This window comes from Oncorhynchus gorbuscha, linkage group LG03, assembly GCF_021184085.1.
Source record: "Oncorhynchus gorbuscha isolate QuinsamMale2020 ecotype Even-year linkage group LG03, OgorEven_v1.0, whole genome shotgun sequence".
In the NCBI taxonomy this organism is placed as follows: Eukaryota; Metazoa; Chordata; class Actinopteri; order Salmoniformes; family Salmonidae; genus Oncorhynchus; species Oncorhynchus gorbuscha.
In genome coordinates this window covers 96,538,747-96,563,327 of record NC_060175.1, presented here as the reverse complement: position 1 = coordinate 96,563,327, position 24,581 = coordinate 96,538,747, and the positions used below count along the sequence as shown (strand labels likewise).

The 24,581-nt window shown below is 43.8% G+C and overlaps 1 protein-coding gene across 1 annotated transcript in view; it reads left to right on the top strand.

Annotated features, from left to right (window-relative positions):
* LOC124032316 (sodium channel protein type 8 subunit alpha-like) overlaps positions 1 to 24,581 on the top strand; it is a 126,144-nt gene that overhangs the window by 45,437 nt on the left and 56,126 nt on the right. The window contains exons 10-14 of the mRNA XM_046344625.1: positions 8,558 to 8,764; positions 8,963 to 8,974; positions 10,310 to 10,597; positions 19,968 to 20,246; positions 21,819 to 21,954. Coding sequence (XP_046200581.1) covers positions 8,558 to 8,764; positions 8,963 to 8,974; positions 10,310 to 10,597; positions 19,968 to 20,246; positions 21,819 to 21,954 — 922 coding nt within the window. The remainder of the gene's footprint in view (positions 1 to 8,557; positions 8,765 to 8,962; positions 8,975 to 10,309; positions 10,598 to 19,967; positions 20,247 to 21,818; positions 21,955 to 24,581) is intronic.

The window sequence follows — 24,581 nt, the reverse complement described above, 5'->3', positions numbered from 1 at the left end:
AAAAACATTTTTTGGTCCATTAAAATAACATCAAATTAATCAGAAATACAATGTAGACATTGTTCATGTTGTAAATGGCTATTGTAGCTGGAAATCACAGATTTTTAATGGAATATCTACATCGGCGTACAGAGGCCCATTATCAGCAACCATCACTCCTGTGTTCCAATGGCACGTTGTGTTAGCTAATCCAAGTTTATCATTTTAAAAGGCTAATTGATCATTAGAAACCCTTTTGCAATTATGTTAGCACAGCTGAAAACTGTTGTTCTGATTAAAGAAGCAATAAAACTGGCCTTCTTTAGACTAGTTGAGTATCTGGAACATCAGCATTTGTGGGTTTGATTACAGGCTCAAAATGTCCAGAAACAAAGAACTTTCTTCTGAAACTCGTCAGTCTATTCTTGTTCTGAGAAAAGAAGGCTATTCCATGCGAGAAATTGCCATGAAACTGAAGATCTCGTACAACGCTGTGTACGAGACCCGTTACAGAACAGCGCAAACTGGCTCTAACCAGAATAGAAAGAGTAGTGGGAGGCCCCGGTGCACAACTGAGAAAGTGGACAAGTATATTAGAGTGTTTAGTTGGAGAAACAGATGCCTCACAAGTTCTCAACTGGCAGCTTCATTAAATAGTACCCGCAAAACACCAGTGTCAACGTCAACAGTGAAGAAGCGACTCTGGGATGCTGGCCTTCTACGCAGAGTTGCAAAGAAAAAGCCATATCCCAGACGTGGTGGTGAGGCGGGGCTCGCATTGAAGATCAGGAGTAATGGTCCAGCGTTGTAGTGGAGAAACAGTCCGATACTGGTAGAATGGCAAGTATTATCCAGGCAAAAAAAAGGGCTGGTATCTTTGCAGAAGGTAAACGCCGCTAGCAGTGGCTAACAATGACTAAATAGCGTGTAGACACCTGAAACCCCACCTCTTTAAGGAATACCTAGGATAGGATTAGTAATCCCTCTCACCCCCCCCCCTTTAAGATTTAGATGCACTATTGTAAAGTGACTGTTCCACTGGATGTCATAAGGTGAATGAACCAATTTGTAAGTCGCTCTGGATAAGAGCGTCTGCTAAATGACTTAAATGTAATGTAATGTAAATGTGTAGCTAATTAGCTAGTTATCTTCTAATGGCTAGATGGTTCTGGCTATAAGGTCTAAAAATGAAACATAATAGCGGTTCCGTCTCACATTGCGTGAGGCAGGTTACCAGAAGGTATAATTGAATTAAAATGGAAAAGAGATTGAAAATAAAATTGAAATATATACAAAAAAATGCAAAAAATACAGAAGTACATGAGAGGACGAACAAACAAAACACGTCCTTTAAGAGCTCTTTGTCTCTTCCCATGAGACAGGTTGTGACAAAAACTCACACTCATTCTTATGTTTAATAAATGTATCGTATAGTGTGTGTGTGGCAGGCTTACAATGATGGCAAAAAAAACATAATTTGAGAGTGCGCTGACCCTGGTGATAGAGGGGGTACGCAGCTGGAGGTTGAATGTTTGAAGGGGTACGGGACTATAAAAAGTTTGGGAGCCAAAGCTCTAGAGGCACCAATTCCTCCAATGTTAAAGTGCGTTGGAGATCATTCCACATGTAAGGTGCAAAAAAGCTAAAAGCAGATCTACTCACTGGAGATGGAAGGGACCTCCGGAGTTACCCATCCCTGAGTACACATACATACCCATATATATATATATATACCTACATACAGTGGGGAGAACAAGTATTTGATACACTGCCGATTTTGCAGGTTTTCCTACTTACAAAGCATGTAGAGGTCTGTAATAATAATATAATAATAATATAATAATAATAATAATATAATAATAATATATAATAATAATATATAATATAATAATAATATAATAATATATAATAATAATATATGCCATTTAGCAGACGCTTTTATCCAAAGCGACTTACAGTCATGTGTGCATACATTCTACGTATGGGTGGTCCCGGGGATCGAACCCACTACCCTGGCGTTACAAGCGCCATGCTCTACCAACTGAGCTACAGAAGGAAGGTACAGAAAGAAGGTACACTTCAACTGTGAGAGACGGAATCTAAAACAAAAATCCAGAAAATCACATTGTATGATTTTTAAGTAATTAATTTGCATTTTATTGCATGTGTATTAAATACTTGTTCTCCCCACTGTACATACACACATATACACACACATACATGCACACTCTTCCTCTCCCTGCTCGGCGCTTCTCTCACCCGATCCCCATCACTGCGTCTCTCAATACATACATTTTAAACAAACATACAAACAGAAATTAAACAAAAAAGTTGAGTTTAAACCAAAAAGTTAGGTTCCACACATGGAACGTACAGTATAATTCTGAAATACATAGATCACCACCATTCTAAGAGAATCCTTGCAGCATAATAGCTGATACCTCAGGTTCTAGGTAATTTAGATAAGGTTCCCATACTTTGTAGAACTGATCTGTTTTAGAATGCAATGTACATGTCAGATATTCCAGTGGCACCCATTCAAATAGTATCTTATGCCAATCTTTAATAGAAGGAACCGTATAACTAATCCATTGTAAAATGATGTTTTTCCTCGCTGAGAAGGTAAGGATGTTGTAAAGCCTCCCTTTACCCACAGAAGTAACATGCCTACTAGGGAGACCCAACAGTAAAGGAACTGGGTCCAATTCTAGATCAACCCCTAGGATCTTTTCAATTTCTTGCAGAACACCAGACCAGTATCTTTGTATTTTGGTACATGACCATAAACATTGTGTTAGGATGCCTGTATCAGTTTTTACATTTAAGACACCAAGGAGAAGAGGAACAGGGGCTAAAAGCATGTCTACAATTTGGGGATACAGTATATGCAATCTGTGTATTATTCTTAATTGGATTGTTCTAGTACGATTACATATAGATATTGTTTTTGCATATCTCCAAATGTCCTCCCACATCTCTTCGTCAATAGTAACAGACAATTCTTTCTCCCAAACTTGTTTCACCCTCTGTGTGTCGACAGCAGAAAATGACCTTAAAGCATCATAAAACAGACTTACAGACATTTTCCTTTTTGAGAAAAAAAGCATTCTTTCAAAAACAGACAAATCAGGGTTGCCAATTAAGGTGGTGCTCTTCAGAATTGAATGTCTTACTTGTAGGAAGCAGAAAAAGTACTGCTTGGGGAGTCGATATTTCTGGACCATGTGCTCAAATGACAATAAAATCTTATCAGCAAATAAGTCATTTTGTCTGCGTATGCCCTCATTAAGCCACAAGTTAAAGCCAGCATCCAGCAATCCTGGACCAAAATCTAGGTTGTTAAGAATTGGGGAAAAAGCAGAGGTTAGTTTGGACCTTCCCAAAAAATGTTGAACTGATCTCCATACTTTGAGTGTGTTAAGTGTAATGGGATTATTGCAGTGATCTTCTACAGACTTGAACCTTCTGAAAAATAAAAGATCCTGTAAGGGGTATTTGTAAAGAGAAGTCTCAATGTCTAACCAAATAGAGGAGTCATCATTTGAGATCCAGTCAGAAATATAACAAAGGTGGGCACACCATTGATAGAACCTGATATTGGGCAGGTCCAAGCCGCCCATAGAACTTGGCAGCTGCAATATTCCCATCTTAAGTCTTGGCTTGCGTTTACTCCATATAAAGGAACTTAGCCATCCATTTACATCCTTTATTAACTTATTGGAGAGTAATACTGGGATCATTTGTATTGGGTAAAGTAGTCTAGGTAAAATGTTAATTTTCAAATGTTCATGTTCAATTCTACCCAACCAAGAAATGGGGAGAGAGTTCCAGCGCTCCAGTCTTATTGTATCAAACAAGGGAACAAAATTGGCTTTGTACATTTGCTGGAATTTAGGAGATAAAAATATACCCAGATACTAGAAACCTGAGGGAGACCCTTTAAAAGGGAAGGGGGAGAAGTATTAGGTACAGAGTGAAGGTTACCAAGTGGCATAGCCTCTGATTTAGTTAAGTTAATCTTATAGTCTGAGAATTCGCTGAATAATTCAATAATATTAATAAGAGATGTAATTTAAGTCTCGGGACTAGAGATGAATATCAGAACATCATCAGCATACAAGCTTACTTTATGGTGAACATCACCAATGAGCAGCCCCTGTATAGCAGGCATTACCCTGATGGCCTCGGCCAGTGGTTCCATAACGGTGGCAGGGACGGCAGGGTAGCCTAGTGGTTAGAGCGTTGGACTAGTCCCCGGAAGGTTGCAAGTTCAAACCCCTGAGCTGACAAGGTACAAATCTGTTGTTCTTCCCCTGAACAGGCAGTTAACCCACTTTTCCTAGGCCATCATTGAAAAGGAAAATGTGTTCTTAACTGACTTGCCTAGTTAAATAAACATACATTTATTTTAAACTGGTGCAAGAGGAGAGGGGACAAAGGACAGCCCTGTCTGGTACCTCTGTGCATAGAGAAGCTATTTGACCTTAGCCCATTAGTAAGGATAGCAGCCTGAGGATCGTCATATAAAACTTTCACCCATTTTATAAAGTTGTCCCCAAAATGTATTTAGAGCAGAAAATAGGTAAGACCACTCCACACGATCAAATGCTTTCTCAGTATTTAGGGAGAGCACAAGACCAGCCATAGCACTTCGTTGGGAGGCTTGAATTACATCAAGAAGCCGCCTGATATTGTTGCATGACTTACGGCCCTTAATGAAGCCAGTTTGGTCTCCTTTCACAATTAGTGGCAGTGAGTCCTCTAATCTGGTGGCTAGAATTTTAGAAAGTAATTTTCTATCCACATTCAGAAGTGAAATGGGTCTGTACGAGGAACAAGACTCTGGACATTTTCCTTTTTTGAGAATAAGTGATATGTTGGCTTCTCTCAGCGTTTGAGAGAACTGGTCATTTGAAAATGAGTGGTTAAACATATCACGCAATGGCTCAAGGATCAGGCCATGGAACTCTTTATAGAACTCACTACAAAACCCATCTGGTCCTGGGGCCTTACCATTTTGCAGATTCTTAATTGCGAACATGACCTCTTCCTCGGTAATAGGGGCATTAAGGAGAGACCTCTGTTCTTCGGAGACAGTAGGGAGCTCAATCTTAGAAAATAAGTTCTCCATTAATTTGGGTGCGTCATTTGTCAGTTCTGAGGCATAAAGATTTACATAACATTTCTAAAGAGTCATTTATCAATTTATTTTCATATAAATGATTGCCATCAGAATCAGTAATAGTAGCAATTGACTGTGAGTCAGCTCTCTGTTTAGCTAGGTACGCCAAGTACTTTCCTGGCTTATCACCATGTTCATATAGCTTTTGCCAGACAAATATAATTTTCTTTTCAGCGCCCTGTGTTAGGAGAGAGTCCAACGTTTATCTAAGGACTGATATGTACATCTATAGGCGAATAATAAAGTAAGGTATGGAGGAAGTTTATGCAAGACGGCTTTATAAACAAAAATAGTGCAATGCATTGATCTTTGAGACTTCAAAGAGGGCCAGCCTACCTTTTGATACAGAATGCCGTGATGTATACTCAACCTATCACCCGTAATAAAGCCTAGTGAGCTGTGATAAACTGTTTTCAATGGCTTCAAATAAACACAATAAGAATTACAATAATGAGGCTATATACAGGGGGCACCGGTACCGAGTCAGTGTGTTGAGATACAGGCTAGTTGTGGTAATCTGTACGTGTAGGTGGGGGTGAAGTGACTACGCATAGGTAACAAACAAACAGCAGTGTACAAGGGAGGGGGTCAATGTAAATTGTCCGGTTGCGATTTTTATGAATTCTTCAGCAGTCTTATGGCTTGGGGGTAGAAGCTGCTGAGGAACCGCTCCCCTACAGCCTCGTCGATGTTAATGGTGGCCTATTCGGCCCACCTTTTCCTGTAGACCACGATCAGCTCCTTTGTCTTGCTCACATTGAGGGAGAGGTTGTTGTCCTGGAACCACACTGCCAGTTCTCTGACCTCCTCCCTATAGGCCATCTCATCATTGTCGGTGATCAGGCCTACCAATGTTGTGTTGTCGGCAAACTTAATGTTGGTGCTGGAGTCGTGTTTGGCCATGCAGTTGTGGGTGAACAGGGAATACAGGAGGGGACTAAGTACACACCCCTGAGGGGCCCCAGTGTTCAGGATCAGCATGGCAGATGTATTGTTGCCTACTCTTACCACCTGGGGGCGGCCCATCAGGAAGTCCAGGATCCAGTTGCAGATTGAGGTGTTTAGTCTCAGGGTCCTTAGCTTAGTGATGAGCTTTGAGGGTACTATGGTGTTGAACGCTGAGCTGTAGTCGATGAACAGCATTCTCATATAGGTGTTCCTTTTGTCCTGGTGAGAAAGGGCAGTGTGAAGTGTGATTGAGATTGTGTCATCTGTGGATCTGCTGGGGCGGTATGCGAATTGGAGTGGGTCTGGGGGTCTAGGAGGATAATGACAAAACAAAAAGTATTCAGACCCTTTACTCAGTACTTTGTTGAAGCACCTTTTGCAGCGATTACAGCCTCGAGTCTTCTTGGGTATGACGCTACAAGCTTGGCACACCTGTATTTAGGGAGTTTCTCCCATTCTTCTCTGCAGATCCTCTCAAGCTCTGTCAGGTTGGATGGGGAGCGTTGCTGCACAGCTATTTCCAGGTCTCTCCAAAGATATTTGATCAGGTTCAAGTCCGGGCTCTGGCTGGGCCACTCAAGAACATTCAGAGACGTGTCCTGAAGCCACTCATGTGTTGCCTTGGCTGTTTTCTTAGGGTTGTTGGCATTCAGGCCAAGAGTTCAATCTTGGTTTCATTAGACCAGAGAATATTGTTTCTCATGGTCTGAGAGTCTTTAGATGCATGTTGGCAAACTCCAAGCGGGCTATCATGTGCATTTTACTGAGAAGTGGTTTCCGTCTGGCCACTCTATCATAAAGGCCTAATTTGTGGAGTGCTGCAGAGATGGTTGTCCTTCTGGAAGGTTCTCCCATCTCCAGAGAGGAACTCTAGAGTTCTGTCAGAGTGATCATTGGGTTCTTGGTCACCTCCCTGAACATGGCCTTTCTCCCCAGATTGGTCAAATTGACCCGGCAGGCAGCTCTAGGAAGAGTCTTGGTGTTTCCAAACCTCTTCCATTTAAGAATGATGGAGGCCACTGTGTTTTTGGGAACCTTCAATGCTGCATAAATATTTTGGTACCCTTCCCCAGATTTGTGCCTCGACACAATCTAGTCTTGGAGCTTGTTTTTTTTGCTTTGACATGCATTGTCAACCATGGGACATTTCTACAAACCTGTTTTCCCTTTGTCATGATGGGGTGTTGTGTGTAGATTGCTGAGGAAATAGTCTTATTTAATCCATTTTAGAATAAGGCTGTAACATAACAAAATGTGGAGAAAAGTCAAGTGTTCTGAATACTCACCGTACCAAATAGCATTCAGAATCAGAGTGGCTGTTTTCCTTCCTCTCTGCTTGAGTCTCATGGTTTCTCCTCTGGGGATAGCAACTCACTGAAAGGACTGGCCTTATGTTAGCTAGCTGTCTGGTGGGGTGTGCTTCCACTGCACTATTCACGGAAAACTGAAATGCAGATATGGGGGAGCCCAGGCTTCATTTGATAAATAACGCCAAGTTGTGACCATGCTGGGAACCTAACACACACACACACACACACACACACACACACACACACACACACACACACACACACACACACACACACACACACACACACACACGCACACACACACGCACACGCACACGCACACGCACACGCACACGCACACGCACACGCACACGCACACACACACACACACACACACACACGCACACGCACACACGCACACACGCACACGCACACACACACGCACACACACACACACACACACACACACACACACACTGGGATCAGTCAGTGCATGGAAGTACTTCTGGTGTTGAGGCACAACCAGTAACAATTCCTAACGTAAAATCAGTTCTACACCTCACTGTTAATCGGCTTACATAATGTCTATGACAGGGAATTAGAGTAATCATCACACTCTAGTAAGCAGAAGGGAATGTAAATTAAATTGATTGTGTTTGCAGTGGGGAAGTGTTACAGTACCGCCACTAGCGTTTAGATTCTACACTTCTACACAGCCTGGATAGGTTCAACAGTACTCAGTAACTGATACATAATCTCTGACCTCTAACGTTTGACCTTTACCCTTTAACCCCACCTCAATATGAACCTCACATCCCTGTCATATGACCCAGTTATCATCGTAATGACGGCCTGGATAAAGGAGGGGAACCAATTGACGACCTCTTCTGAAGAACTGGATGGGAGACAAGTGTCTGACTCTGTTGTACTCTCTGTTCTCTTCCAGACCCTAAGGTCGACAGGATTGTTAGAGGTCAGAGGTCAGAGGGTATAGGTCAAATATCAGTGTTTTATTTCCAGGTAGAACCCTTTTGGATTCCATGTAAAACCCCTTTCCACAGAGGGTTCGACGTGGAACCCTAAGGGGTTATACCTGGAATCAACCCTTATTTTCTATTAGTGTATCTGATCCTCTGCTGTCTTCTCTCCTCCCTCCCAGACCCTGCGGGCAGCAGGGAAGACCTACATGATCTTCTTTGTGTTGGTGATCTTCGTGGGGTCCTTCTACCTGGTCAATCTGATCCTGGCTGTGGTGGCCATGGCCTATGAGGAGCAGAACCAGGCCACCATGGAGGAGGCTGAGCAGAAAGAGGCGGAGTTCAAAGCCATGCTGGAGCAGATCAAGAACCAGCAGGAGGCTGCACAGGTCAGTATCCCAGTGTCTCTGTGTCTCAGCATGTCTATGGGACCTTTTTTGCGATAGACTTTATAGTGCACTACTTTTGACCAGGTAGTGCACTATGTCTAGGGAAAGGGGTGCCATTTCAGATGCATTCTTTGTGACCATACACTGTATATGTCATATGTGTTTGTTTCTTTGTCTTTTTTGTTACTGTCTCTGCAGGAGGCCGCACAGGTCAGTGTCTGTTCTGTTCTGTCTGTATGTCTGTTCTGTCTGTATGTCTGTCTGTTCTGTTCTGTTCTGTTCTGTCTGTATGTCTGTTCTGTCTGTATGTCTGTCTGTTCTGTTGTGTTCTGTTCTGTTCTGTTCTGTCTGTATGTCTATTCTGTCTGTATGTCTGTCTGTTCTATTCTGTTCTGTTCTGTTCTGTCTGTATGTCTATTCTGTCTGTATGTCTGTCTGTTCTATTCTGTTCTGTTCTGTTCTGTTCTGTTCTGTTCTGTCTGTCTGTCTGTCTGTCTGTCTCTGTCTGTCTGTCTGTCTGTCTGTCTGTCTGTCTGTCTGTCTGTCTGTCTGTCTGTCTGTCTGTCTGTCTGTCTGTCTGTCTGTCTGTCTGTCTGTCTGTCTGTCTGTTCTGTTCTGTCTGTCTGTCTGTCTGTCTGTCTGTCTGTCTGTCTGTCTGTCTGTCTGTCTGTCTGTCTGTCTGTCTGTCTGTCTGTCTGTCTGTCTGTCTGTCTGTCTGTCTGTCTGTCTGTCTGTCTGTCTGTCTGTCTGTCTGTCGTTCTGTCTGTCCTGTTCTGTCTGTCTGTCTGTCTGTCTGTCTGTCTGTCTGTCTGTCTGTCTGTCTGTCTGTCTGTCTGTCTGTCTGTCTGTCTGTCTGTCTGTCTGTCTGTCTGTCTGTCTGTCTGTCTGTCTGTCTGTCTGTCTGTCTGTCTGTCTGTCTGTCTGTCTGTCTGTCTGTCATCTCTTTGTGTATACTGTATATGCTTGTCTCTTTACTGTCTGTGCTTACTATACTCCACTCCTATCCTTGACTGTCTGTTTGGTTTAAATCTGTTGTCTAATATAAACAGTGGAGCCGTGTTCGTTACCATGCTCCTATACCTCACTGTGTTTGTGACGGAGGTGAGTAACCTTGCCTGAGACCTGAAGATCTGCATGGGCTTCCTGAGTCAATGCCTAGGCTTTGGCTTAGCGGGCTAATGCACTCTTTTGACTCACAGCAAACTGGGGTTGGAACCCTGTCTGTCACATATGGCAAGTTGAAATCTGTTTAGCCTGATAAAAGCCATGTCTCTGAAGCCAAGCTATGCAAAATGGCTGTTCTGTGTACTTGCTTAGCAAAAATATGCAAACTTGCACAGCAAACTTGCACAACTTACTCCCAAGTAAGTCAAGTGCAGATGCAGCCCCGCAATTTGTATCTCGATACAACTACGCAGGATTGCTATTTTTGCGTAGCTAGCTAAATGCATTGTGTATTTGCGTAAGGTATGAATGAGATTTCAGTGGGAATGGACACGCAGGTGTTTGTCTCACTCTCTCTCCCGGTGTGGTGGTTTGCGATAGTCCAACGCCATGGCGACGTCGGCAGGCACCATGTCGGAGGACGTAGGGGATGATGACGGCGGGGGGACCCTGTCCTGTAGCTCGTCAGAGATGTCCAAGCTCAGCTCCAAGAGCGCCAAGGAGCGGCGCAACCGCAAGAAGAAGTGGCGCCAGAAAGAGCAGTTGCAGCGGGAGGAGAAGGGGGACTGCGAGAAGTTTGTCAAGTCCGAGTCGGACGACGGCAGTAAGAAGAGCCGCTTCCGTTTCCCTGACAACCGGCTAGGCCGCAAGTCTTCCATCATGAACCAGGTGAGGGGACCAGTGTCAAAGGTCACTGTTTGTCACTGTGCAATGCATTTCTGGAAGAAGATGGGGCTTGAACCACAGAGTAACAGGGCTTCAACCACAGAGTAACATGGCTTCAACCACAGAGTAACATTTTTTATTTATTTTATTTCACCTTTATTTAACCAGGTAGGCTAGTTGAGAGCAAGTTCTCATTTGCAACTGCGACCTGGCCAAGATAAAGCATAGCAGTGTGAGCAGACAACACAGAGTTACACATGGAGTAAACAATTAACAAGTCAATAACACAGTAGAAAAAAAGGGGGAGTCTTTATACAATGTGTGCAAAAGGCATGAGGAGGTAGGCGAATAATTACAATTTTGCAGATTAACACTAGAGTGATAAATGATCAGATGGTCATGTACAGGTAGAGATATTGGTGTGCAAAAGAGCAGAAAAGTAAATAAATAAAAACAGTATGGGGATGAGGTAGGTGAAAATGGGTGGGCTATTTACCAATAGACTATGTACAGCTGCAGCGATCGGTTAGCTGCTCAGATAGCTGATGTTTGAAGTTGGTGAGAGAGATAAAAGTCTCCAGCTTCAGCGATTTTTGCAGTTCGTTCCAGTCACAGGCAGCAGAGTACTGGAACAAAAGGCGACCAAATGAGGTGTTAGCTTTAGGGATGATCAGTGAGATACACCTGCTGGAGCGCGTGCTACGGATGGGTGTTGTCATTGTGACCAGTGAATTGAGATAAGGCGGAGCTTTACCTAGCATGGGCTTGTAGATGACCTGGAGCCAGTGGGTCTGGTGACGAATATGTAGCGAGGGCCAGCCGACTAGAGCATACAAGTCGCAGTGGTGGGTGGTATAAGGTGCTTTAGTGACAAAACGGATGGCACTGTGATAGACTGCATCCAGTTTGCTGAGTAGAGTGTTGGAAGCCATTTTGTAGATGACATCGCCGAAGTCGAGGATCGGTAGGATAGTCAGTTTTACTAGGGTAAGCTTGGCGGCGTGAGTGAAGGAGGCTTTGTTGCGGAATAGAAAGCCGACTCTTGATTTGATTTTCGATTGGAGATGTTTGATATGAGTCTGGAAGGAGAGTTTGCAGTCTAGCCAGACACCTAGGTACTTATAGATGTCCACATATTCAAGGTCGGAACCATCCAGGGTGGTGATGCTAGTCGGGCATGCGGGTGCAGGCAGCGATCGGTTGAAAAGCATGCATTTGGTTTTACTAGCGTTTAAGAGCAGTTGGAGGCCACGGAAGGAGTGTTGTATGGCATTGAAGCTCGTTTGGAGGTTAGATAGAACAGTGTCCAATGACGGGCCGAAAGTATATAGAATGGTGTCGTCTGCGTAGAGGTGGATCAGGGAATCGCCCGCAGCAAGAGCAACATCATTGATATATACAGAGAAAAGAGTCGGCCTGAGAATTGAACCCTGTGGCACCCCCATAGAGACTGCCAGAAGACCGGACAGCATGCCCTCCGATTTGACACACTGAACTCTGTCTGCAAAGTAATTGGTGAACCAGGCAAGGCAGTCATCCGAAAAACCGAGGCTACTGAGTCTGCCGATAAGAATATGGTGATTGACAGAGTCGAAAGCCTTGGCAAGGTCGATGAAGACGGCTGCACAGTACTGTCTTTTATCGATGGCGGTTATGATATCGTTTAGTACCTTGAGTGTGGCTGAGGTGCACCCGTGACCGGCTCGGAAACCAGATTGCACAGCGGAGAAGGTACGGTGGGGTTCGAGATGGTCAGTGACCTGTTTGTTGACTTGGCTTTCGAAGACCTTAGATAGGCAGGGCAGGATGGATATAGGTCTGTAACAGTTTGGGTCCAGGGTGTCTCCCCCCTTGAAGAGGGGGATGACTGCGGCAGCTTTCCAATCCTTGGGGATCTCAGACGATATGAAAGAGAGGTTGAACAGGCTGGTAATAGGGGTTGCGACAATGGCGGCGGATAGTTTCAGAAATAGAGGGTCCAGATTGTCAAGCCCAGCTGATTTGAACGGGTCCAGGTTTTGCAGCTCTTTCAGAACATCTGCTATCTGGATTTGGGTAAAGGAGAACCTGGAGAGGCTTGGGCGAGGAGCTGCGGGGGGGGTGGAGCTGTTGGCCGAGGTTGGAGTAGCCAGGTGGAAGGCATGGCCAGCCGTTGAGAAATGCTTATTGAAGTTTTCGATAATCATGGATTTATCGGTGGTGACCGTGTTACCTAGCCTCAGTGCAGTGGGCAGCTGGGAGGAGGTGCTCTTGTTCTCCATGGACTTCACAGTGTCCCAGAACTTTTTTGAGTTGGACCTCAGGATGCAAACTTCTGCCTGAAGAAGCTGGCCTTAGCTTTCCTGACTGACTGTGTGTATTGGTTGCTGACTTCCCTGAACAGTTGCATATCATGGGGACTATTCGGTGCTATTGCAGTCTGCCACAGGATGTTTTTGTGCTGGTCGAGGGCAGTCAGGTCTGGAGTGAACCAAGGGCTGTATCCGTTCTTAGTTCTGCATTTTTTGAACGGAGCATGCTTATCTAAAATGGTGAGGAAGTTACTTTTAAAGAATGACCAGGCATCCTCAACTGACGGGATGAGGTCAATGTCCTTGCAGGATACCCGGGCCAGGTCGATTAGAAAGGCCTGCTCACAGAAGTGTTTTAAGGAGCGTTTGACAGTGATGAGGGGTGGTCGTTTGACTGCGGCTCCGTGGCGGATACAGGCAATGAGGCAGTGATCGCTGAGATCCTGGTTGAAGACAGCGGAGGTGTATTTGGAGGGCCAGTTGGTCAGGGTGACATCTATGAGGGTGCCCTTGTTTACAGAGTTAGGGTTGTACCTGGTGGGTTCCTTGATGATTTGTGTGAGATTGAGGGCATCTAGCTTAGATTGTAGGACTGCCGGGGTGTTAAGCATATCCCAGTTTAGGTCACCTAACAGAACAAACTCTGAAGCTAGATGGGGGGCGATCAATTCACAAATGGTGTCCAGGGCACAGCTGGGAGCTGAGGGGGTTCGGTAGCAGGCGGCAACAGTGAGAGACTTATTTCTGGAGAGAGTAATTTTCAAAATTAGTAGTTCGAACTGTTTGGGTATGTACCTGGAAAGTATGACATTACTTTGCAGGCTATCTCTGCAGTAGACTGCAACTCCTCCCCCTTTGGCAGTTCTATCTTGACGGAAGATGTTATAGTTGGGTATGGAAATCTCTGAATTTTTGGTGGCCTTCCTGAGCCAGGATTCAGACACGGCAAGGACATCAGGGTTAGCAGAGTGTGCTAAAGCAGTGAGTAAAACAAACTTAGGGAGGAGGCTTCTGATGTTGACATGCATGAAACCAAGGCTTTTTCGATCACAGAAGTCAACAAATGAGGGTGCCTGGGGACATGCAGGGCCTGGGTATACCTCCACATCACCCGCGGAACAGGGAAGGAGTAGTATGAGGGTGCGGCTAAAGGCTATCAAAACTGGTCGCCTAGAGCGTTGGGGACAGAGAATAAGAGGAGCAGGTTTCTGGGCATGGTAGAATATATTCAGGGCATAATGCGCAGACAGGGGTATGGTGGGGTGCGGGTACAGCGGAGGTAAGCCCAGGCACTGGGTGATGATGAGAGAGGTTGTATCTCTGGACATGCTGGTTGTAATGGGTGAGGTCACCGCATGTGTGGGAGGTGGGACAAAGGAGGTAACAGGGGTATGAAGAATGGAACTAGGGGCTCCATTGTGAACTAAAACAATGATAACTAACCTGAACAACAGTATACAAGGCATATTGACATTTGAGAGAGACATACAGCAAGGCATACAGTAATCACAGGTGTTGAATTGGGAAAGCTAGCTAAAACAGTAGGTGAGACAACAGCAGCTAATCAGCTAGCACAACAAACAGCAGGTAAAATGGCATTGACTAGGCAACTGGGCCGACAGATAAAACAAACAAGCAGAATGGAGTACCGTGATTAATGGACAGTCCAGGGTGCATCAGCTATGTAGCCAAGAGATCAGTGTCCAGGCGGCAGCGGTGGATGGGCAGGGAAGCTGGACTGGCGAGTGTTATCCAGGTTAAAAAAAACTAACAATGACTAAATAGCTTGTAGCTAGTTAGCTGGTTAGCGTCTGGAGGTTCTTGAGTGTGTTCTAAAAAATTTAAAATAACGATTCCGTATCACATTGGGTGAGGCGGGTTTCCGGAAGGTATAAACAAATCAAAAATCAAAAAGAGATAGAGAGTAAATATGGGTCTAGTGAGTGTTTGGGACGCGGCGATTCAGACGGTTAGCAGGCCTGTACTAACAAGCTAACAGTTCGTAGGCCCGGGTTAGACAAGGTAGCAGTTAGCGGACCGGAGCTAGACAAGCTAGCAGTTAGCAGGCCGAATTAGCAAGCAGGGAGATAGCGAGGGCTAGAGAGTTAGCCTTTGGGGGACGTCGCGATGGGGTGAGTCTGTTTATTCCTCTTCATGCGGTGACATCGATAGACCGGTCGTGGGCCCGGGTATTGTAGCCCAGGAGTATGCTACAGGTGCTCTGGCCGGGCTAGCTTCAAGCTAAGTGGGTGGAAATGCTAGCTAGCTAGTTGTGAAGATCCAGCTGAAAAAATGTTCCGTTTGCGGTGGGAATCCGGGGATGAATCCGGGGTTGAAAAAATAAATAGGTCCGTTATGCTCTGGTTAGAGTCGCGTTGTTCGAACTGGTGAGAGCTTTCCGGGCTGAAGGTTAGCTGATGAACGGTTAGCTGAAGACCGCTAGCATAGCTGGTGGTTAGCTGGCTAGCTTCATTTGAGGGGTTCCGGTTCCGAAGTAAATATAAATACTTTAGGAAAAATAGCTACATTGGGTGAGGCGGGTTGCAGGAGAGTATTTGGAAGCTTAGGTTTAGCAAAATGTTTTTAAAGAGATATTCATAGAAAAATATGTAAAAAACGAAAAAGAAACGATATATACAAGGGACATGACACGACAGGACGACTTACTGCTATGCCATCTTGGAAGGATACTCAGAGCTTCAACCACAAAGTAACAGGGCTTCAACCACAGAGTAACAGGGCTTCAACCACAGACTAACAGGGCTTCAACCACAGAGTACCAGGGCTTCAACCACAGAGTACCAGGGCTTCAACCACAGAGTACCAGGGCTTCAACCACAGAGTAACAGGGATTTAACCACAGAGTAACAGGGCTTCAACCACAGAGTTTCAGGGCTTCAACCACAGAGTAACAGGGATTTAACCACAGACTAACAGGGATTCAACCATAGAGTAACAGGGCTTCAACCAAGGCTTGAATTATTAACTGTGAATACATTCATGTTTCATTATGGAAGAGTGTTATTTTGTTCTGGGGTCTTTCATATTGTACTGCTACTTAGGGGCAGGACGATATCAGTATCGCAATACCCATAAGCATCATGGGAAGAAAAGAAAACACAAAGTGGGTTTAACTTCTTTAGTTAATCAGCACTAATTTTGGAAACAAACATCATTATGTTGTCCTCTAGAGTCACATGTATTTATTTTCCAAGCTATAATACAATATTTTACATGCAGCAGGTTTTTAATGGAAAAAATGGAAAAAATATTGCGATACTGGTACACTCTAAAAAGGTTCCTGGGGTGTCCTTTAGGGGGTTCTTCAAATCGAAACTGTGGGGTATAAGTTCTTCAATGAACCCCTTTTAAAGGATCCTCAAAGAACCTTTTGAAGATCTACCCGTCCCCCCGTCCCCTATTATTAATAATAATAACAATAACACAATGTTTTAGTTCTCAGTGTTTATGATTTTAGTAGCAAAGCAGAATAATAAAATCTAAATGAGGTAAACTCCCAGCAGAGACCCGATGGATATATCCTCTGGCGTGTTGATGTTAATGTGTTGATGTTAATGTGTTGATGTTCTCCGTATCCACAGCCAGAATGAATTTGCAGTGCATTGTGATCGAACAGGTTTCTTGTTATATTCATCAGAGGTGTATGGAGGGTGAAGTCTGTGAATTCAAATTGTTTTAATTATATACATCGGTGCAGAGGAAGGCTCCGGCCTTGGAGCTGCCCTGGATGCTGTGCTTGGACTGGGCACCGGCGCAGAAGAAGGCTCCGGCCATGGAGCTGGAGGTTCCGGACCATTGGCCGTCGCTGGAGGTTCCAGACCTTGGACCATCGCAGGAGGTTTCGGACTGTGGACCGTCGCAGGAGGTTCCAGACTGTGGACCGTCGCAGGAGGTTCTGGACTGTGGACCGTCGCCGGAAGCTCTGGACTGGGAAGGCGCACTGGAGGCCTAGTGCGTGGAGCAGGCACAGGACGCACCGGACTGGGAAGGCACACTGGAGGCCTAGTGCGTGGAGCAGGCACAGGACGTACCGGACTGGGAAGGCACACTGGAGGCCTAGTGCGTGGAGCAGGCACAGGACGTACCGGACTGGGAAGGCACACTGGAGGCCTGGTGCGTGGAGTAGGCACAGGACGTACCGGACTGGGAAGGCACACTGGAGGCCTAGTGCGTGGAGCAGGCACAGGACGTACCGGAATGGGAAGGCACACTGGAGGCCTGGTGCATGGAGTAGGCACAGGACGTACCGGACTGGGAAGGCACACTGGAGGCCTAGTGTGCGTGGAGCAGGCACAGGACGTACTGGGCTGTGGAGGCGTACTGGAGACCTGGTGCGTGGAGCCGGCACAGTTTTTACCAGACTGCTAGCACGCTCCTCAGGACGAGTCCGGAGAGCTGACTCAGGTGGCATCAAACTGATAACACTCTCCTTAGGGCGAATGTCGTGCATCATACACCAACACAACAACTTTCTCATTTCTCTCTCCTCCAATTTCACAATCAGCTCACTGACGGTCTCTGACTCCTTCCGTTCACTCTCCTCCAATTTCTCCCTCTTTTCCCAGACTGGCTCTGGTTCACTCTTCGGCTCCGCCGACCACCCCTTATGCCCCCCCCCCGCAAAAATGGGCTGTTTTTTGGGCTTTCTTTGTGGCCGTGAACCCCGGCTTCGTCCTCCCTTCTCTCCTGCATCTGCCTCCAAGGAAGGCTATCCTGTCTTGCCATGATTTCCTCCCAAGTCCAGGATCCCTTCCCATCCAAGATCTCGTCCCAAGTCCAGGATATCTTCCCATCCAAGATCTCGTCCCAAGTCCAGGATCCCTTCCCATCCAAGATCTCATCCCAAGTCCAGGATCCATACCCATCCAAGATCTCATCCCAAGTCCAGGATCCCTACCCATCCAAGATCTCATCCCAAGTCCAGGATCCCTACCCATCCAAGATCTCGTCCCAAGTCCAGGATCCCTACCCACCCAAGATCTCGTCCCAAGTCCAGGATCCCTACCCATCCAAGATCTCGTCCCAAGTCCAGGATCCCTTCCCATCCAAGATCTCGTTCCAAGTCCAGGATCCCTTCCCATCCAAGATCTCATCCCAAGTCCAGGATCCCTTCCCATCCAAGATCTCGTCCCAAGTCCAGAATCCCTTCCCATCCAAGATCTCGTCCCAAGTCCAGGATCCCTTCCCATCCAAGATCTCGTCCCAAGTCCAGAATCCCTTCCCATCCAAGATCTCGTCCCAAGTCCAGGATCCCTTCCCATCCAAGATCTCGTCCCAAGTCCAGAATCCCTTCCCATCCAAGATCTCGTCCCAAGTCCAGGATCCCTTCCCCTCCTGGGTCCTGTTGTGGTGGGATCTTCTGTCACGATCGTCGTAAGAACATTGACTGACTACAACACACTCATCTCATTTTGGAATTCCACACTTCCTTTATATTTTTAAGCTTTTATTGTTTATTTAAGGCTTTGATTCTAAAAAAACACGCTAAATGCAATTTTTTCACTTTTTTTTTGCAAATGCGATATCTGACATTTGTTTTGTACCAAAACGTGCTATATCCAGATCCATGTATTTATAGAGTTGGACCAATGAGGTTTCTGCATTATGTTGCAATTACATGACACTACAACATTCTACGGCAGCCATGTTAGAACCTCATTAACATTACACAGGGAATATTTAAATGTAATGTTATGGAACTGAATGTCTAGAATTAGAACAGTATTAAACATTCGAAAAGTTGGCCCAACTCTCTAAATAAATAGCTCTGGCTATATCCACTGTCCAGATGAATGAAATGTTCCATATGGTTTTTGCCGCTAGCGGTAAAGTGAGTCATTTAGGGAATAATTTCTATTATATTTGTCTGTTCAGTCATAAGTTAGGTTTAATAAGAACCTTATCTTATTCATTTAGGCTAACCCCTGACTTAGTCAGCCAGATGCAGAGATAGACAGCTGTCACTCTCAGCTGTTTGCAGGCTGGCTACTTAGCACTATGTTATCTTTGACCTCTTGAGTGTAGTGAACCTTTTGATTATTATGGATCCCTTTAACACTTTGGAGCCGGTGATATCTGTTCCTGTTGGCCGAAAGAGGAAACCCTTTAAACAAGCTCATGAAAAGGAGAGAGCAAAGATGCAGTGACGGGAACTGTCTGTAAACCTACGGAGGGCTATGTCAGTGAATCACTCCAACAATAAGAATCAATCCATCCATGACTTTCTAATTATTCCTTAAATCCTTCCTTAAAGTGTATATAATCAAACTCAAAAAACTGTCCTTGATTTATCCTACAGAAAAAAACCTGTAAAAACCCCATACACTTGTTTACAAAAGCTGTCAAAAAATGAAACACATTGTATATACCTTGTTCATCCTCTGGATACAATATGTGATAAGCTATGTGATAGGCTATGTGATAGGCTATGTGATAGGCTATGTGATAGGCTATGTGATTGGCTATGTGATTGGCTATGTGATTGGCTATGTGATTGGCTATGTGATTGGCTATGTGATTGGCTATGTGATTGGCTATTTGCACAATATAGTTGAAACAAATGGATTCTTTAAAAATGTATTTTTTATGTATCAGGATACTTTGTGACATGTAACTGTTTAAAACCCAATCGGGAGACTTTTTCTACTGCAGTTTGATTGTTTGGGGTGGATATCTAGCATTTCGTCACAAAAGATTATTATTTGTCAATCTAAAATACAATTACCTTGGTAATCATTGGTGTCTTTTCACTAGCACATGTCATGGTGAGATTTACAAATTATAGCTCCGGCTCTTTCACAAGATATGTGTTTTCATTTGTGTAAATTTCCAAACATTTCTGAAAATGGCTAGATCGCGTTTTGAAATGTAACTTAATTTAGACATTACAGAAATAGAGGTGGAGAGAAAGGCAGGAGGAGATAAAGTAGCATAGATGGTTGTGGGGATTGAACTCTTGACCTTCAGCACTATGTGGTGATTTGTGTTACAACTATATCAATTTCAATCACTCACTCGTCTCCTTTCCTTATTTCCTCTCCTTATTTCCCTGTCCCCTGCAGTCCCTTCTCAGTATCCCCGGCTCACCGTTTCTGTCGAGGCACAACAGCAAGAGCAGCATCTTCAGCTTCAAGGGCGTGGGCTCGGAGAACGAGTTCGCCGACGACGAGCACAGCATGGTGGAGGAGTGCGAGGAAAGGCGGGGCCCCCGGTTCAGCCCGTACCGGCGGTGCAGCTACACGAGCTACCACCACGGTGGTGGGAAGAGGAACTCCACGGTGGACTGCAACGGAGTGGTGTCTCTGATCAGTCCGGGGACAGGCGGACGCCTTTTGCCTGAGGTGAAAATAGATAAGGCATCTGGTGACGACAGTGTAAGGAAGTCAATGAGTAACTCAGACCCGTCTAGGCATGGCCCCCACTTTCTCTATCTTACTCTCTCTCTATCTTTCTCTCTCTCTCTATCTTATTCTCTCTCTCTTTCTCTCTCTCTCTTCTTTGCAAGTCCGTCTGCGCTATCTGCGCTCGCCCTCCTCCCCTGCTACCTAGTATGTAGTGTATGCTATGCTGCCTCCCACCACTAGCTAAAGAAGCAAAATAGAGAAACTTTAGTTCATCAGAACAAAAGGTTCTTATTGTTACTTTATAACTGGGTTTTTCAGTGACGACCAGCATACTGTTGTTTTATATCTCAACGTTTTAATATCCTCACGCCAAACAGTGTGACGTTACATTGACATTAAAGGGATAGTTCGAGATTTTGGCAATTAAGCCCTTGCTCCTGTAGACTTCCAGCCATTGCGCTAACATTAGTATTGGCTCAAGAAACTACCTTCAACTTCCTTCAAACTGCACACAGGGACATACAAATGGTATCCATGAGTTTATCTGACTCTGGGTAAATAGAAAAGGGCTTAATTGCCAAAATCTTGAACTAGTCCTTTAACATTGTACAAATTTAGCAAACTCTCTTATCTTAGGGCGACATTCAACTAAAATACAGTTGGTAAAAACAACCACATATCACAGTCATTGTATGTAAAAACCCTATTCAAAATAGCCAAAATTAGTCATTTTCTTTTCAAACAATCTGCTGTGAACAAACCAAGCTAAACAGAAATGTCAAACCAATGTTTCTCTTTTGCTAGTAAGCAGCATGGTAGTTTGACCTGGCCCTTCTACAGGTCTTGTACAGTGTTTTTAACTTAGCCAGCATGATAACAACTAATCTAGTGACCATGGTATCTAATCTATCCTCTCCTTCTCTTTGACTTGGTGCATGCTCAATGCATGCCGAATGGATCCCAATAATGTTGCCCCTAATGTTCTCTACGGTAACCAGACTACTCTTCCCTCTACGTCCTCTTCAAATGCTACATCATTTGTTACAGGACTTGAAGGTGATATTCTATGGTCAAAAAAGTACTACGTCTGGAGATGTTAAGGATAGGAGAATGGTTAGAGGGGTGAAATATACATTTACATTACATAGGCAGGGGGACATTTAGGTTGGGTCAGGAATAATGTTTGGTTCAGAGAGACATACACACACATACAAAATACTTCCCTGCTCAATTTCTGAATATTCAAATATTCAAGTTTTATGTAATCACAATAAGGTCAAATTTCCCTATACCTCTGTTCTCACTCTGGCTGTGAAAGACCTGCATGTTTCTAGACACAGTATACTCTCCCTACCATCAGTATCCATCGACAACAAGATAAATACATTACTACCTGGTGTGCCAGCCAAAAATGTACCAACTTACAATTTATCCCATCATTCCTTCAAATCCAAACCAATCCAATCTTGTTACAAGTGCACTTCCCTCCCTGGCCAGCGATGGCGCTGTGTGGTGGTGTTCATGGATTGACTACCATTAGTGCTTGATTCTTCTTCTTCCTCCTGGCAGCCCACTACTGAGGTTGAGGTGAAGAAGAAGCTGTCTGGTTCCCTGATGGTGTCTATGGACCAGCTCAATACCTCCTTCGGAAGGAAAGAGCGGACCAACAGTGTCATGAGTGTCATCACCAACACACTAGCGGAGGGTACTGCCTCTATACTTTATACTTTACTCCCTACACTAACTATACATCTCCCTACACTTACTATACATCTCCCTACACTAACTATACATCTCCTTACACTAACTATACATCTCCCTACACTAACTATACATCTCCTTACACTAACTATACATCTCCTTACACTAACTATACATCTCCCAAAACTAACTATACATCTCCTTACACTAACTATACATCTCCCTACACTAACTATACATCTCCTTACACTAACTATACATCTCCCTACACTAACTATACATCTCCTTACACTAACTATACATCTCCCTACACTAACTATACATCTCCCTACACTAACTATACATCTCCTTACACTAACTATACATCTCCCTACACTAACTATACATCTCCTACACTAACTATACATCTCCCTACACTAACTATACATCTCCCTACACTAACTATACATCTCCCTACACTAACTATACATCTCCCTACACTAACTATACATCTCCTTACACTAACTATACATCTCCTTACACTAACTATACATCTCCCTACACTAACTATACATCTCCCTACACTAACTATACATCTCCCTACACTAACTATACATCTCCTTACACTAACTATACATCTCCCTACACTAACTATACATCTCCCTACACTAACTATACATCTCCTACACTAACTATACATCTCCCTACACTAACTATACATCTCCTACACTAACTATACATCTCCCTACACTAACTATACATCTCCCTACACTAACTATACATCTCCTTACACTAACTATACATCTCCCTACACTAACTATACATCTCCCTACACTAACTATACATCTCCCTACACTAACTATACATCTCCCTACACTAACTATACATCTCCCTACACTAACTATACATCTCCCTACACTAACTATACATCTCCTTACACTAACTATACATCTCCTTACACTAACTATACATCTCCCTACACTAACTATACATCTCCCTAAACTAACTATACATCTCCCTACACTAACTATACATCTCCTTACACTAACTATACATCTCCCTACACTAACTATACATCTCCCTACACTAACTATACATCTCCTTACACTAACTATACATCTCCTTACACTAACTATACATCTCCTTACACTAACTATACATCTCCCTACACTAACTATACATCTCCTTACACTAACTATACATCTCCTTACACTTACTATACATCTCCTTACACTAACTATACATCTCCCTACACTAACTATACATCTCCCTACACTAACTATACATCTCCCAACACTAACTATACATCTCCTTACACTAACTATACATATCCTTACACTAACTATACATCTCCCTACACTAACTATACATCTCCTTACACTAACTATACATCTCCTTACACTTACTATACATCTCCTTACACTAACTATACATCTCCCTACACTAACTATACATCTCCCTACACTAACTATACATCTCCTTACACTAACTATACATCTCCCTACACTAACTATACATCTACACTTACTATACATCTACACTAACTATACATCTCCTTACACTAACTATACATCTCCCTACACTAACTATACATCTCCTTACACTAACTATACATCTCCCTACACTAACTATACATCTCCTTACACTTACTATACATCTCCCTACACTTACTATACATCTCCTTACACTTACTATACATCTCCTTACACTAACTATACATCTCCCTACACTAACTATACATCTGCTTACACTTACTATACATCTCCTTACACTAACTATACATCTCCCTACACTAACTATACATCTCCTTACACTTACAATACATCTCCCTACACTAACTATACATCTCCCTACACTAACTCTACATCTCCCTACACTAACTATACATCTCCCTACACTAACTCTACATCTCCCAACACTAACTATACATCTCCCTACACTAAATATACATCTCCTTACACTTACTATACATCTCCCTACACTAACTATACATCTCCCTATACTAACTATACATCTCCCTACACTAACTATACATCTCCTTACACTTACTATACATCTCCTTACACTAACTATACATCTCCTTACACTAACTATACATCTTCTTACACTTACTATACATCTCCTTACACTAACTATACATCTCCTTACACTAACTATACATCTCCTTACACTTACTATACATCTCCTTACACTAACTATACATCTCCCTACACTAACTATACATCTCCCTACACTAACTATACATCTCCTTACACTAACTATACATCTCCCTACACTAACTATACATCTCCCTACACTAACTATACATCTCCCAACACTAACTATACATCTCCTTACACTAACTATACATATCCTTACACTAACTATACATCTCCCTACACTAACTATACATCTCCTTACACTTACTATACATCTCCCTACACTAACTATACATCTCCTTACACTTACTATACATCTCCCTACACTTACTATACATCTCCTTACACTTACTATACATCTCCTTACACTAACTATACATCTCCCTACACTAACTATACATCTCCTTACACTAACTATACATCTCCCTACACTAACTATACATCTCCTTACACTTACTATACATCTCCCTACACTTACTATACATCTCCTTACACTTACTATACATCTCCTTAC